The sequence below is a fragment of the Ascidia mentula genome, chromosome 5, assembly GCF_947561715.1.
Source record: "Ascidia mentula chromosome 5, kaAscMent1.1, whole genome shotgun sequence".
Classification (NCBI taxonomy): Eukaryota; Metazoa; Chordata; class Ascidiacea; order Phlebobranchia; family Ascidiidae; genus Ascidia; species Ascidia mentula.
Genome location: NC_138570.1, coordinates 17,317,122 through 17,331,914, shown reverse-complemented (window position 1 = coordinate 17,331,914; position 14,793 = coordinate 17,317,122). Strand labels below are relative to the sequence as shown.

The 14,793-nt window shown below is 42.2% G+C and overlaps 2 protein-coding genes across 2 annotated transcripts in view; one reads left to right on the top strand and one right to left on the bottom strand.

The window, feature by feature from the left end:
* Nucleotides 1-867: 867 nt before the first annotated feature.
* LOC145904046 (complement receptor type 1-like) overlaps nt 868-14,793 on the bottom strand; it is a 34,816-nt gene continuing 20,890 nt past the window's right edge. The window contains exons 40-63 of the mRNA XM_082992268.1: nt 14,603-14,756; nt 14,304-14,534; nt 13,727-13,974; nt 13,357-13,513; nt 13,004-13,201; nt 12,700-12,923; nt 12,369-12,522; nt 11,965-12,165; nt 11,554-11,795; nt 11,071-11,230; nt 10,668-10,853; nt 10,310-10,515; nt 10,053-10,206; nt 9,667-9,843; nt 9,437-9,509; nt 9,248-9,354; nt 8,900-9,079; nt 8,599-8,680; nt 8,378-8,484; nt 8,188-8,291; nt 7,962-8,118; nt 1,981-2,141; nt 1,752-1,906; nt 868-1,553 (exon numbers count right to left, since the gene is read on the bottom strand). Coding sequence (XP_082848394.1) covers nt 1,496-1,553; nt 1,752-1,906; nt 1,981-2,141; nt 7,962-8,118; nt 8,188-8,291; nt 8,378-8,484; nt 8,599-8,680; nt 8,900-9,079; nt 9,248-9,354; nt 9,437-9,509; nt 9,667-9,843; nt 10,053-10,206; nt 10,310-10,515; nt 10,668-10,853; nt 11,071-11,230; nt 11,554-11,795; nt 11,965-12,165; nt 12,369-12,522; nt 12,700-12,923; nt 13,004-13,201; nt 13,357-13,513; nt 13,727-13,974; nt 14,304-14,534; nt 14,603-14,756 — 3,876 coding nt within the window. The 3' untranslated portion in view covers nt 868-1,495. The remainder of the gene's footprint in view (nt 1,554-1,751; nt 1,907-1,980; nt 2,142-7,961; nt 8,119-8,187; nt 8,292-8,377; nt 8,485-8,598; nt 8,681-8,899; nt 9,080-9,247; nt 9,355-9,436; nt 9,510-9,666; nt 9,844-10,052; nt 10,207-10,309; nt 10,516-10,667; nt 10,854-11,070; nt 11,231-11,553; nt 11,796-11,964; nt 12,166-12,368; nt 12,523-12,699; nt 12,924-13,003; nt 13,202-13,356; nt 13,514-13,726; nt 13,975-14,303; nt 14,535-14,602; nt 14,757-14,793) is intronic.
* Nucleotides 4,186-5,815, top strand: LOC145904048 (uncharacterized). The gene is made up of 3 exons (XM_082992269.1): nt 4,186-4,780; nt 5,016-5,146; nt 5,401-5,815. The coding sequence occupies exons 1-3, from the start codon at nt 4,350-4,352 to the stop codon at nt 5,760-5,762; spliced, it is 924 nt and encodes a 307-aa protein (XP_082848395.1). The 5' UTR covers nt 4,186-4,349; the 3' UTR covers nt 5,763-5,815.

Sequence of the window (14,793 nt, the reverse complement as noted above, 5' to 3'; positions counted from 1 at the left end):
GTGCCCTTTGCTGCAACTACTGCAATAAAAGACGACACAAGAAGAACCGCAAGCAAATTGGAATGGACGAATCCCTTGAAAAAATTGTGGTCGACAATGTACTGTATGCCAGCAGGGTCGAGGAGACGTCCCCTTCCTTCAGTTCTGAACCTGAGTACAACAACATGGAAACATCTGTTGTGAATAACGTAATTTACAATTCTGAGTACGAAAACTGGGGTGGTCAGAACAACGTTTACGCCGAAATCGTGTGACTGTCTTCAGTGCTTCAACGTTTAATCTTTATTTTTCAAATCCATACATTTGTCTTTATCATTGGTTCCCAACGAAGGTGCCGCGGTGCCGTTTGTAACTTCCAGATGTGCCGCGAGCTTTTCTTTATATCCCTTCTGGTAATTTTTCACCGTGTGGTTTACCAGAAGCAAAATGATATTAACCCAATGTATGTAAAAATGGCTGATTGCAGCGCGGCGGTCGCCCATTGGTTTGCCGGTGTTTGGTGCCAATGGAACCATTGGTCCAAATATTGACTGCACTATCCAGCACTAACATTGACTGATGTTGCCGACGTTGTGTCGCAATATTACATTACTTCCGTCTAGCTTATTGTGGGTGCGGCGTTACCGCTAGATAGTGCTAGGACACAGAATTGCCGATAATGCCCACATACCAATGATAAAAACTTGTTGCTGACGCTGCTTGCCATAATCTTGTCCAATGAGGGACGATTGCACAACGACCAAAACGTCGAACAAGCAAATAGTTGTTTTGCCAGAAGAGCTTTTGAATTCACTGCACCAACTGATAGGGATTCGTGGCCAGGTTAATGGTTGATACACTGGCAATCCCAGAAAGTCAACATAACTTTGATGAATTTATTGTTTAAAAGACGACACTAGTACAGTTTGGTATAAAGTAGCAACTATTCCATAAAACTTGTAACCGTTAATAACATTTCTAGTAAATCTTACCAAAAAGTTGTGAATTCGATAACTTTTCATGACAATTTTTTTGTAGCAAATGATGGTAAGTACAGAGAAATTATAAATATTGCATTAGCGTAGGTAAAACCACAGGCTTCAAACTTTAAAAAACACATAAAGTTTGTTTTGTGAAACGCTGGGGCGGGATACAGTACGTTTTGGCTTTCAATTGTTAAATACCCAGGCACATTCTTTTGGCATGAGCGTAGAAAACACAGTACCTAATAATGTAATTATCAACTATCTATGCCCAGCAGCAGTACGAGCGATATGGCGAGTGACATTCAAAGGGAAATTGTACAATGAAATACAGTCAAGCAGCGAGCGCACATAACAAAAGAGAAGCAATAAAATATAACAAAAGAAAACAAACAAAATAATAATAATAATAATTATAACAGTAGTAAGGGCGTTGAATCTCCGTATGGTTAAACAGGAAGTTGAATGCATTGCACAAAACTGTTGGTGCATTTCGAGAACATTCTCTCATTTCGCGTGACGTAGTTTCGAGATCAGCCTTCACTTGTGCTTAAATACGAGTTGGCGAGATTTCTCCACGAGTTTTGCATTCTGCAAAAGACAATGCATATCACAACCTTGTATAGATTTTCTACATGTGTATAATTCTACTGCGTGCATTTTCCCACGTAAAGCAACTTAGGCTAACAGAACGTCGTGCAGCTGAAAGTGTTTAATCTTTGCTGCGTTAACAGCACTGGAAATGCGACTAGAATGAAAAGATTTCAAACTACAACAACGAAAACTTACAGGCACGGACTTTCGCATATACTCGACGTAATTCTCTGTACCAAATCTTGATTTAGACCTTCAAAGTTTTCGCCAACTGTGTGTACGTTTTCCGGTTTAGACGAAAGTTGTCGAAGTTGTTCGTCATCGACTTCACCAACGCCAATCGCGTACACCTGACGAAAAGGCAACAACAATGTTATTGCGAAGTCATAGTTTTTAGCAAACGTATCTTCGGGCAAAGGCTTACCGTAATTTGATTGAGTGCAAGGGCTTGGGCAGCCCCAGTGACGTCATCATCGCTGACGCCGTCAGTGATAAGGATGACGTAGTCACTTGCGTCTGGTCGGTTTTCAGGCGTCTTGAAACCATTCTCAGCCACATAAGTAAGAGCTCGGCCGGTGTTGGTTCCTAAAACAAAGATAGATGTTTTTATTAGCGGTTGCTTGGTTGCGATATGCAAATATCCAAAAAATACTGTGACGTAGTGAAACGTATTGCGGGATGTTTAAATTTGGTAATCCAACATCATAGCGACTTTGCTGGATGAAACCTGGCATGGGCTGCATTCCACATAAATAAAGGCTGTTTTTAAAAAACTTTGTGACTTGGTTCCAATTTCGGTTGCGTTTATAGCTTTAGCGTGTGTCATTCTGAAGACAGGTAAGTTCGGTTACGTTATGCGTTTCCACACTACTATAGGCAGTATGTGACGTAGCCATAATACAACAATAAGCTCAACGAATTCCGGAACGATGTGGCCAAAGATAGACGGAAAATCACAAACAGCGCCACCCTCACATTGCGCAAAGCTCAGCGCCCACTTAATTCAGGAATTCCAACACAGAAAAGCGGCCCACTATGCGATGTAGTCCATTCGCCAGGAAACGCTGCAGATCATACACAACATGTCTAAACTGGCATTGTGCAAGTTGCGTTTGAACAGGTAAAGGTTTAAAGGAAATTGCTGCACAAAGAAGGAATGTTTATCTTAGGCGGCCAATGTCTGTGGTGTGTGCTGTTGTTATTGTTCGTTGCTCCGGAAAGATTTATTAATGGCTGTCTTGGCGACAACACGACATCAGCAGTGGAAAATAGCACAATCACAGACGATGATGTAACGTATTTTACCTTCACTAGCGCCGTGGTTGTCGTAACACAGAAAGAAACGGGTGTTACACAAGACACTGCTACAACCAGCTATCCTTCAAATGCAAGCGTTACAACTGTTGCCACTGAAACCAAAGACCAACAATACACTTTGGTTACTCATGTAGGGGTCACTAACACCAATGGAATTCCCGTATCTACAGCAGCTGGAACCGATTTCGAAGACATCGACACGACGACCCAATTTGACAACAGCCCGACAAAAATTGAAGTGTCCACAAATGAGGCAAACAATACAACAGAAATCGAAGCTGAACCGGATAAGCTACACACGTACATTATGTACGGACTGGCTGGAGTGGCGGGGGTGGGCTGGTCTTTATTCACAGCACACGTAATTTACCACCGCAAAAAGGAGAAGCGGAGAAGAGAGATGATGCAGATGCGCCGCATTCAAGCCAGCATCCGGAGTCGACGCAGCAGGAGGAGCCAAAGAGCAACATCGGGAGTGAGTCAAGTTCCGGATTTCGTCATAGATCTATCTGGTCGTGACGCGTCTTTCTTTTCCGACTCAAGCTTTAACGAAGCGTCATCAATCAACGGTCTGTGATGACGTAAATAAACGCCCTTGTGCGTTGCTTGGAAACCACGTGTCACACGTTTGCCCTTCCTTCGTGTGGTAACTCACAATTGAAAAAAGGTTGCCACCCCGAACCTACAAACTATTGCTGTCGTATTTAAGATTATTATAAGATTATTATCCTTTGCGCTATCTCATGCTTTGTGCAGGCAAACATTGGCATCGTAGTGTGGTAATTTGAAGTAACAGTGCAATGGAGAATATGATCCATTGCAAAATGATGCCACAGTTCTATGCTTTTCAATTTTTGCATTTGGATTGTAACAAACTTGTCAGTTCGCACCAATTGCCTTCACGATAAGCATTAGGAGCCTAATCTGTTTTTTCACGCATTTGCTGACCAGAAATTGTGCCCTCGTTTTTGACATCGTGTTCTTGTTGCGAAATTTTTGTGCAGTTGCTGTGAATGGCGATGCGTCATTGAACGCATGTTTGGCGTGAATTTCCGTTTTCAATTTACCAGTGGGGCAACACAAACAGGGAAGCTGTTCACAATACTTTGCACGATGTCTGCACTCTGCACCCGAAAAACGAGAAGGGAGAGAATTAGCGATAAGGAAGCGTCGCCTTTGGGCCAAGAAATGGTCACCACCTTTTTTCTGTTATGGGATACGTGCCTTTTCTCACAACACTTTGTATCTGCTTCTGGGCAGTTTCAGATTCTCAAGGCGTTTCGTAACAAAACAACAGCCAGTTTAGGTCGTAGTTTTGCTGCAAGCTTTATTTTAACATGGAGGTTTTTCGGGCAGGGTGAAGTTATTCTAGGACGTTCAGCATTTGTTTTGTTGTTGTTGTTGTTGTTGTTGTTGTTGTTGAATTGGATGATTCAATAGCGAAACGAGTAGAGTATACCGCAGACCTGTACCACTATGAAAATGATAACTTTTATAAGGATACTACTGTTACTGTTGCTTTCAAATGGATACATGTGCTGTAAAAATAATTCACCGCCACCTTCCCCGGCTAAAAAAACAGGAGAATCTACAAGTTCTATAACACCTCCGCCACCACCCTGTCAGCAATTTCCCGCTAACGTGACCGCCAATTGCACCGTACAGACGCTAAACTACAACCACACTGACGAAGGGTTATGGAAGAGGTACAGCGCTAACATCAGTCACTTTCCAGTCAACCGACTGTGCCAGAAGCGCAGCCTAATCCCGGATCTCAACTGTTCATGCAGCGACAAACTGATTGTCTTTGGTTGGCGTTTGTTACTACCAGAATGTATTCAGCAGTCGTTAAACCCACAGACTTTACGGTTCCCGTGCAGGAAATATTGCCATACGCTTTACAGAGAGTAAGTTATGAAATACAAGGAAGTGTGGCCTTACAGTCATCACGGTGTATAAACACTTACGAAAAACTTAAGGGAAAAATAAAAGTTTCTCTTGACGTCGTTAAAAAAACCCAAACCAACCACATAGGGCGAATTGAGTGCGTATTTTTCTATACTTTCATAGCTGACGTAATTTCATTTTCGTAAAGTCACAAGGAAGTTGGTGAAAAAATAAAATTTCTATGTGCTTCTGCAGGTGTGGGATTCACGTTAACCTTTCCCTTGCTGGACAAATAAAGGTAGAGCTAAACATTACAGATTTGAACGGAACTTGCGCCCTACTAAACGACACATCATGTTGGGCTCCACAGAATGAAAGTTTGTCAGGTATATGGAACAGGATGTCATATTTACATGACAACTAACGGTATAATCTCGTTTCGAAACACGCATATGTCATAATCTCTATATGCCCAATACGTGTTTTGCACTTAAACCTTGGTCGTTAAATAGATAAAAGTGTATTTGCCCAGCATCTGATAACCATATATTAAACGTGGCGAACAAAATAATAATTAAGCCTTCAATCAGCCGTAACTTAAAAGCAAAGTTACTAAAAAAGGTTTCTCATATATGTGCAGGCTGCTCTTTTCCAACTCCAGCACCTACTACCGGTATGGCAATCACTGCAACAACTGCAGCAAATAAAACAACCAGCATCAGGGTTCTTTCAACTACAACCATAGCAATTGTGGCTGCATTATGTGGTGTGGCAATACTTTCAGGCGTGGTAATTCTAATTGTTTTATGCATTAAACGCAAGAAACATAAAACGAATGCTGATGCTAATGCTAATGGCCAGTCTAACGACTATGGCATGACGGCTAATGTGGCATATCAAGGTGGAAGTGCTAATGCCGACGCCGTAACACCCGCTTACATAAGTAATGATCGACCCAAAGTCGATGACATCAGCGCCTTATACGCCCAGGTTAAAAAATGACATGAGCTTTTGATTTTAGTTTCACTGAGACGGTTTTTACAAATATTGTTACACTGTAACTAGTTTTGTATGAGTGCATTTTTTGTCTAAGACGTTTTCGAGTTACAATAAACGTCATTAATAGTAAGAGTGGGACGGATACTGAAAGCGATACGAAATGAAAACGAAAGCATTTGACTCGACACTCCGACAGAAAATAAAAGGATATTGTCTGAGCCATAAACAACCCAATAAGCGAAAGTAGTTATTTTAAGGTAATTTTTCCGCACTAAAGCAAATTTATCCAGTGCCGGGATCGATATAATACCAACCCTGAAGCTGAAATAGGGGACAGGCCTCTCGGTTCGAATTTATTTTCGTCAGACCATTTCTCGCGTTGAAGAGGCAGAACGTACTGCGTTTGTATAAAACCTGACCGAGGAGACTACAAAGTTTTTCACAAAGTGTGGGATTGAAAATTTAAGCATTGAGAACATGGGAAGTTAAAGCTGCTCAGTTTTGAAAGTTGGTTTAATTGAATATGTGAATAATTACATCAAGAACAGCAGAAATTGTGTCCAGTTATGAGTAGCAGCGATTATTTTGAGTTCAACGACTTCAAACTACTTTTTCAGGAAATCACTTATTGGATGCTTCCTTACAAACAACGTTAGGGGTTGAAGCAGTATGAAGTATTGGTTTTGTTTGTTCGGCGTTGGTTGTGCTTTTATTCTTCTGATTTCCAACACAAACGCCAGGAATCGGAGAAACTGTCAAGCATACGATAATTCTAATGCGGAAAATGTTTTATTTTGCGAATGCGGTTGTCCGGAGGTCGACAGCAACGCCCAATATTACAAAATATTATGGCGGGAAAATAATGAAACCTGCAGTTGTGAAATTGCTGCAGATTGCGAGTAAGTCAACTTTGACGACCATAGATGTCACCAAATTTGTGCTTGAATTCTGACGTTAATATTTATGAAAAATTTCACGACTCATAATTTATTTTAACCTGCCATTGTTACTCCTAAAATCATCACGAAAATAATCTGGACATTTTTCCTATCAGTTATAATTCGGAAAACTGTTGCATTTCGAAACTAAACGACGCTGTATGTTAAACAAGTAAAGATATAATGTTATTTAACAGCTCCACAACCACAGCAACTTCCCAACCATATGTTTCCACACCCGACGCAACCAACACGACGGCAACCAGTATACCCAATAATTATACATCTCCAGTCGTGACAGATGACACCACGATGTCACAAAACAACATGACGTCACAGGACAATATGACGTCACACAGCCCTATGACGCCACAAGACAGCACGGCATCATACGAACCAACAACATCACAAGAAACAACGACGTCACAATTTAACATGACGTCACACGGCCTTACGACGACAAATACGAGCCAAGGAAGCTTTACAGACTCAACTGAGGAAACCACTTTGAATGACTTGTTGACAAGGAATGTAACGCAAGCTACAAATGCACCTACAACTTGCGAAATAACATGGACTTATGTGGTTGCAGCTGTCCTAATTACATTGGCGGCAGTGCTTGTATTGGGCGTAAGTGCGGTATTCGCATGGCGATACTGGCAGTATAAGAAGAAGCTGGCTAAGCATAAGAACAGACAAGGAAGACCCAAAATTGTGACCGTATTCGACGCAACACCGACCAAGAGAGTGAGTGTTGTAGTGAACGAGTTTGAAGACGATGAATACGAGGAACAAGGTGCGGGTTGCCACGACAACCGGTCACACAAGGAAGAGGCGGTTTACGACGTGTGCGCGTCTATTAATGGTGATGACGCTAGTTTTGACGATAGCATCGTGACGGAGCAGCACGGGGTAATGGTTGAAAACCCGTTGTATGAAAAGACTAGCGAGCTATAGCTTACCAACATATAAGCCCTGTAAGCATTTGTTTGTTTGCTTAAACACGCTTTCGCTTGGTTTGCGTCTAACACGTTTCCGTGTAAGCGCCGCCTTTAAATAAATGTTTACTCCAAACAGTGCGTAAGCTTGTACAAAATTAATCGCGTCTTTTTTGCTTCTAATAAACAACTGAGTAAAAATAAGTGAATAAATTGCCAACCTATACACCCATGTATGTTTCTAAATTCCCACAAATAAAACAGTTTAACTGCTATCCAAAATAAATTTCTGTGAATGGAAAGTAAAACACAGTAGCGGGACTTACCCCAGCCGCCGTACGGCATGTACGTCACAACATGCTGAAGTTCGGAAAGTGTTTCTATCTTCCCGAGGCTGATTTCAGACCTGACGTCAACTTCTCGGTTGTAGCGAACCACGCCCACTTGCGTGTCCTCTCCGCCAATAGAAAGCGTCGACAAAAACTGAGCAAGACGAGTAAGAATTAGGTATGTGTGAATACACATCTTCCCGCAGTGGAAAATCTAACTTACTGTGTTTACAAACTCCAAGACTTTTGTCCAGTTTTTAAAACCAACACTGGCGCTGCTATCCAGCACGAAGAAGAGATCGATCTTCGCGTGTTGGGGGCATTCCCCTGCAACAGAAAATCCAAAGTAAAACACCTATGGTTGTGGGTTCAAAGCACGCCCTTGGCAAAAGCCATCTAAATAGCAAACTTACGTGCACAACACGGAGGGACTTCGCTCCAACGCCCATCCTCCCCACACGTGATGGTTGGTGAACCGTGAAGTTGACTTGTGACGTCATTGTCGGAGTCGCACCAAAACCTAAAGCAGAAAGGTTGAGAAGTTTTAAGCGTAGCTTCTGAATGTTATGCTTTATATGTGTGTCATGCATTGGGATTGGGAGATTGGTTAAAGGTGTTTTGAAATAAGTTTTACCTGCACTGAGAGCGATGGTAGTGGGAGTTAGAACAGTTTATTCTACCGCCGCTGAACTGAGTGAAGGAACTGTCACAGAAACCTGAAATATATCAACACTTATTACAACTATACCTACTCGGTAGTGTGCGTCAAGCAAATTCCTAAACTTTACTAGGAATACAGGATATACTTTGCATATAAGCCAGTACATACGCCCACACTTGCATGTCATGTGAGTTTATAACTTCTATCACCGGAGACTTGAATAGTTTACATTCAAATAAATTAAGTTGTACAAACAATGCAAGTGTTTCCCTACCTTTGCAATATGGAGTCTGGTTCGACCACGAGCCGTCAGCACGGCAGGTGGCGCTAGACGCTCCGGTCAGTTCGTACATAGAGTTACATCGGAATGTACACGTCACACCCTGCTCCTCCGATGCGTCTCGACTGCATTCCACCATCCCGTTCTCCAGTTTAAGGGGAGCACATGTTAGACCTACATAGCGGTTAAAATAGTTCGCATCATGTGGACGCAGAAGTGTCATCCTCAAACCCCATAAAACTACAATAAAGTTGATTAATATTATCGGTGCGAAACAGGGAGGCAATAGATATAGCACAAGCATTCTATTGTTGTTTGTTAATCTTGTTTCGATCAACTTACGTTGACAAGAAGGCTTCGCTTTGTTCCAGACTCCGGACGAAAGGCACGTGACTTCCGCTGAGCCAATCAGCTCGTAGCCTTCAGCGCACGAGTACTGTGCAACCGACCTACGTACACAAAATCATGTATGAGAATAGGATAAGTTATTTACTGACAGGGACGCAGTTATATAAATATATTACGACTCACCCATTGCGAACTGATTGGGAGGCAAGCACTAAACCGTTTTCGATGGTCAAGTACGATGCGCTGCATGTTCGTTCTAAATCAAATACAAACAGATGTTTCAACATTCGCTACTCTGTGTAAGGCTATTATTATTTTGTTGTAAAAAAAGCTATAAATTTTCTAACCTAAAAAGGGCCTTTTGAATGCCGATTGCAGGAAATGTGGTTTAAAGCAAGCAAAATTTATCTTACCAACACACTGCGGGGATTCCCCTGACCATCGGCCATCAGATCGACATCTGATGTTCATTTCTCCCACCAAGCGGAATCCCTCACTACAACGGAAGCGACACATGGAGCGGTAAAGAGCTTGGTCACTGCATGTGACGCTTCCATTTGGCGGCGTCGACAAAGCCTCGCAACTTCGTTCTGGTATAATAAAATTAATAATTAATAATAATAGTATAAAGTAATGATCAGGGTTTAACAACTTTAACAAAAAGAAAATATACGTTGTTGCCACAACGAGGCATGAACCATTTTTGCTTTTTGACACCAAGCAATAAAAATTAAATGGTTGTGCAAACACTTTGAGATTGATTAAATCTTGACGATCAGAGGATGATAAAAAAACTGACTTTTGCAAACGCCAAGTGCGGGTTCCCATTGGACAACTCCGGGAACATCGTCACGACACGTGCTCTCTCCCGGACCAATCAGCTGCGTTCCCACGTCACATGATAACTGGCATCGACCGTCTCGCCCGCATTCGACCGAACCAAAAGCAAAATACTGAAACAAAATTACCTGCTGCATCTTGGGCAATAAACGATTAAACAAATTGTAAACACATCGAATAACAATGCAAAAACTACACACTAGCGCCAGTTCTTACAGTGGATTGACAACTGATCCTTCTTCTGCACACTACCGCCTCTACCGACCACTCTCCACTGGCGAGACACTGCGCCACCTGGTCGTCAGTTGCCAGCACATATCCGGGATTGCATGAGAATTCACAGGTAGACGCGTAGTTATTGGAATCGCTACACACCATTCTTCCGTGCTCCAATGTCAAAAACGATGCCGAACATTCGCGTTCTGAAATGTAACGAATTGTTTCGGTACAAAATCAAATAGATTTAGTTTAGGTAATTGGCAAAAAAGTTTCTAGCAGAACTTCTGGCAAGTGAAGGGCTTTATGTTAACTAAATATTATGCTTGGCAGCAGAACTTTCGGCAAAAACACTCACTTTTGCAAGCTGGTAATTCGCCCAGCCAATGTCCTTCCCCTGCACATGTGATAATGGCGTCATCCTCTGATGTCAACATGTATCCGCTGTCGCAACCAACAGATGAACAGGTAGAGTCGAACAAATAGTTGTTCGTGCATTGAATCTGGGTGTGAGCTGGGACTTGTGGGGCGGGACACGTGATTCCTGTTGACATAACATGAAAAAAAAGTTGAAACCTTCTATGTTGCGGGTTGAATACAATCTACGTTAATAGTTTGAATCTATACGTCAGTGATGCCCCTGGTTCTTTAAAAGTAGCGAATAAACTTGAAGAAGTAAGGTATGCATATTTTTGCTAACTTTGCGTTAAAGGGGAAACATAAGAATATTTCTGATGAGAAAAAACTTTCAAGAAACTTACGTTTGCAGTTAGCGATGGGTGGCCACCATCTGCCATTACGTTGACACACGGTTGATACCGAACCCTCATCCGTCTTTTGATAACCACATTCACACTTTACGGAACACTTGGAACCAAAGGCCGACCCGTTGGTGCAACTTACATTTCCATTCACCACGTTCTGAAAATTTCGACGTATTTAAACCTGTTCTAGTTACAGAGTATGTAATTTCTGCAGTTTCACTTGCGTATTTCACGGAAAATTACTGGACTAAAAATCGCTTTCAAGAATCTAGAAATTACTTTAAAACTGAGGAAAAGACAAAGTCTTTTGTAGTACGTGTTTGTATCACTTCAAACACTCCTCTCTAGTGAGATTATGTGACTGTATTACGACAAATTAACTTTGCTGAAGGTGTAAACTAAAACGTGGCTGCGATACAGCTTACTGCATGAACTTTCAAAAAAGTAGAAACAGAAATACAACCACACAAGCATGGCTACCTGTTTCATTTCTCTCACAGTGGGTGAGCATTGGGATGGCATGCATACGGGAGGCTCCATGTTCCAAGTCCCGTTCACCGAGCAGTTAACGATCGACACTGTGGTGTCGAAACCAACTGAAGACCTCATCTCGTATCCGGGCTCGCAAATATATACGCACGAACTTCCGTACATATTGTTCTCCGAGCATTGGACGTGGCCGTTTGTTACTGAACTGTATCCTTCCCAGGGACAAGTTTTTTCTGTGTCGGCAAATTTGATTGAAACTGGTTGCTAAGCTTTTCAATTGACAAAAAACACATCGTGTTTTCCAGTTGTTTGTTAATGAGTCGTAAATGATTAACAGAGACCACAGAGTCGTTACACAGAGTAATATATCAATTATTATTCAAATAATAAAGTAATTCTTACTCTGACAATCCGCAAGAGTTCCAGCCCATCGTCCATCCGCTTCGCACATCACGTCATACGCTTTGTCATTACTTGTCACCGATGACGTCACTCGTTCGTAGCCGGCATCACATTTAGTCACGCAAGATGACTGGTAGCGGAATTGGTTGGTGCATTCCAACGAAGAGTGCGTACTTATTGCCAGGTGGGGGCAGCTGATGCCTGGAGATACGGAAATCAATTCTCTAATTTCAAGTTGCGCAATTATCGGACCATTTAAATAGTTTACCACACAAAACTAAATACTTTTTCAATGCGCAATTACCAGACATTAAGCATTGAATAAAATCACTTGCTACAATGGTGTATCATCAAATCTCATTTGGGTAAAAACAATATATACACAGTTAGTTCAGGCAACATACGTTGACAGAGTCCAAGTCCGTTGCTCCATTCCATAGAGTGCATACATATTGTGTTGGGCTCCCCGGTAAGCTGATATCCGTCGTAACACTTGAGGGCGCACCGCGATCCGAACCTGTTCTCGTCTGAGCACGTGACCTCACCACGCTCTTGCGCCTGAAAAATATAAATATTCATGAATCGTTGTAATCAAGATTCAGTTTTCACAAAGTTGGGGTAAAATTTGGTCAAACAATGCAGACAATTAATACCTAATTACATGAATTTTGAGCCCTGAAGACTTTGCACAGTGATTTATGACTATCGATATTTTTCGCTGTCAGTGACTTGTACCTCCAAAATGCTGGTTTCATTCGCTGGGCATCGGTTTGTTTCGCACACGGGCGCGAGGTCGCTCCATTGTCCACTTTCTGTGCATCGCGTCATGGATGACTGACCGCTGATCATGTGATAACCGAGGTCACAATCGTAGAAGCATTCCGATTGGTAGAAATTAAAGTCGCTGCAGGTGACGTCACCGTGTTCAAGAACAATTTGCTCCTTGGGGCATGTGACCTCTGCAAGAAACCCAAGGTCAAATGTAAGTGAAAAGAGTTACTTAAATTACTTAAAACTGTGAGTTGGAAAGACTGCTTACTTTCACATCTAGGGACGTCCCCACACCACGTGCCATCGCTGCGACACGTCATTCCTCCTGTGACGTCATACTCCTCCTCGGGATCGACGATCCGGTAGCCGGGCTCGCATTGCAGGTAACAGTGGGATTTGAAGAAGTTCTCGTCAGTGCAAGTTAGGAGTCCGTGATTAGGATCAACCAACTCTTCACACTGATTCTCTGTGTTTCAAAGTGGTTTTAAATGTTTGGATCAAAGAGATGAAAACGGAAATGCAAATAAAAGTAATTGATATTCGGGTATGTAAAGAAATTTACAAGTTTGACAAGAAAGTGCTGCGTGGTCTTTGTGCTTTGTCGATGATTGTTACACTTACTTTCACATGTCGGTAGAACCGCAGTCCACTCCCTGTTGATTCCGCAAACGGTGGAGTTGAAATCGCTCGTCAAATGATATCCCTTGTTACACTTGAGTGTGCATTCTGAACCGAACATAGCTCCGTTGGTACACGACACCCTCCCGTGTGGTTCAATCTGCACAAACTTTTCCTGTTACTTTAGCCACCAGAATTTTGGTTTTAAATTTTCTTTAACCTCTGGGTTTAATTTGAATAATTCGCAAAATTGTTGTTTGTTTAAATTTATGTTTCATTTTTTTCTTTTATATCGACAGGCTACGTTCGAAGGCTAAATTTGAAAAGACTTTACTCGTACCCTACTTGCACGTGGGTGGGACCAAACACTCACATTTTGCAGTTCCGTCACGTTCATCTCACACTTCATCCTCTGGCATCTGGGAGGTTCTGGCACGCTCCATTGCGCCTCGGAAGTGCACGTGACCAGGACGGAAGTGACGTCAAGGTCATCTTGGGGTCGCATCGCCTCGTAACCCGGGTCGCATTGGAAGAGGCACTGCGACATGTAGAAGTTGCTGTCGGAACACGTGACTTCGCCATTCTCCATCGAATCGAAACCATCCAAAGGACAAACTTTTCCTGGAGATGACGCAATGTGATACTGTTACTATACGATCACCAACAAAGCAAATAAAGCAACAGACGAATGGCGTAAAAAGTAATTATTAGAATTCGGTGTGTACAAAAAATGCAGTTCAGTCCTATTGTGTATAAGCTGCAGACAGTTCATATTATTGGCTCCACATTGTTCAGTCCTATGTTGATGTTAACGACAAGCGTTGAAACATCATATTGTTGTTGAACTTTAATTGCAGTAAACAATAAATAATATGAGGTTTACTTCTTACAAGAGTGCATATGAGTAGTTTTTGGTCTATCATAATTTCTTTTTGAACTATTATACTCACTTTCACACTCCAGTGATCCCGAGACGGTCCAAGTTCCATCAGCTAAGCAATCGGCCGTGATGACGTTTGTGTTTTCCATGTCACGTTGGTTCGTGATCACCATGTCCCAGGACTCCGACGTAAACTCGTAACCTTCCTGACAGGTAAAGTTGCACCGGGAATCGAACTCGAAACCATCGGAACAAGATAGATCTCCGAAGAAAGGTGAAGTCAGCGTATCGCATTCAACATCTGCAAAATCGAGAGCATGTTTAATTGTCCAAAAACTATGTTGGGTGGAAAGAATTGGCGACAATTACTTTCACAATGACCAAGAGAGACATTCCAAAGACCGCTGTCTGTGCAAGTGGTTGCCTGATATCCAACCACGTCCCTTCCTTCAGCACACGTGATCGTGCAAGTCGAACCGAATCGAGTTCCCTCAGAGCAAGATACGTCACCAGTCTCGTGGGCCTGAAACACAAGTGGCAGAAGGTTAGAAATGTTTCGC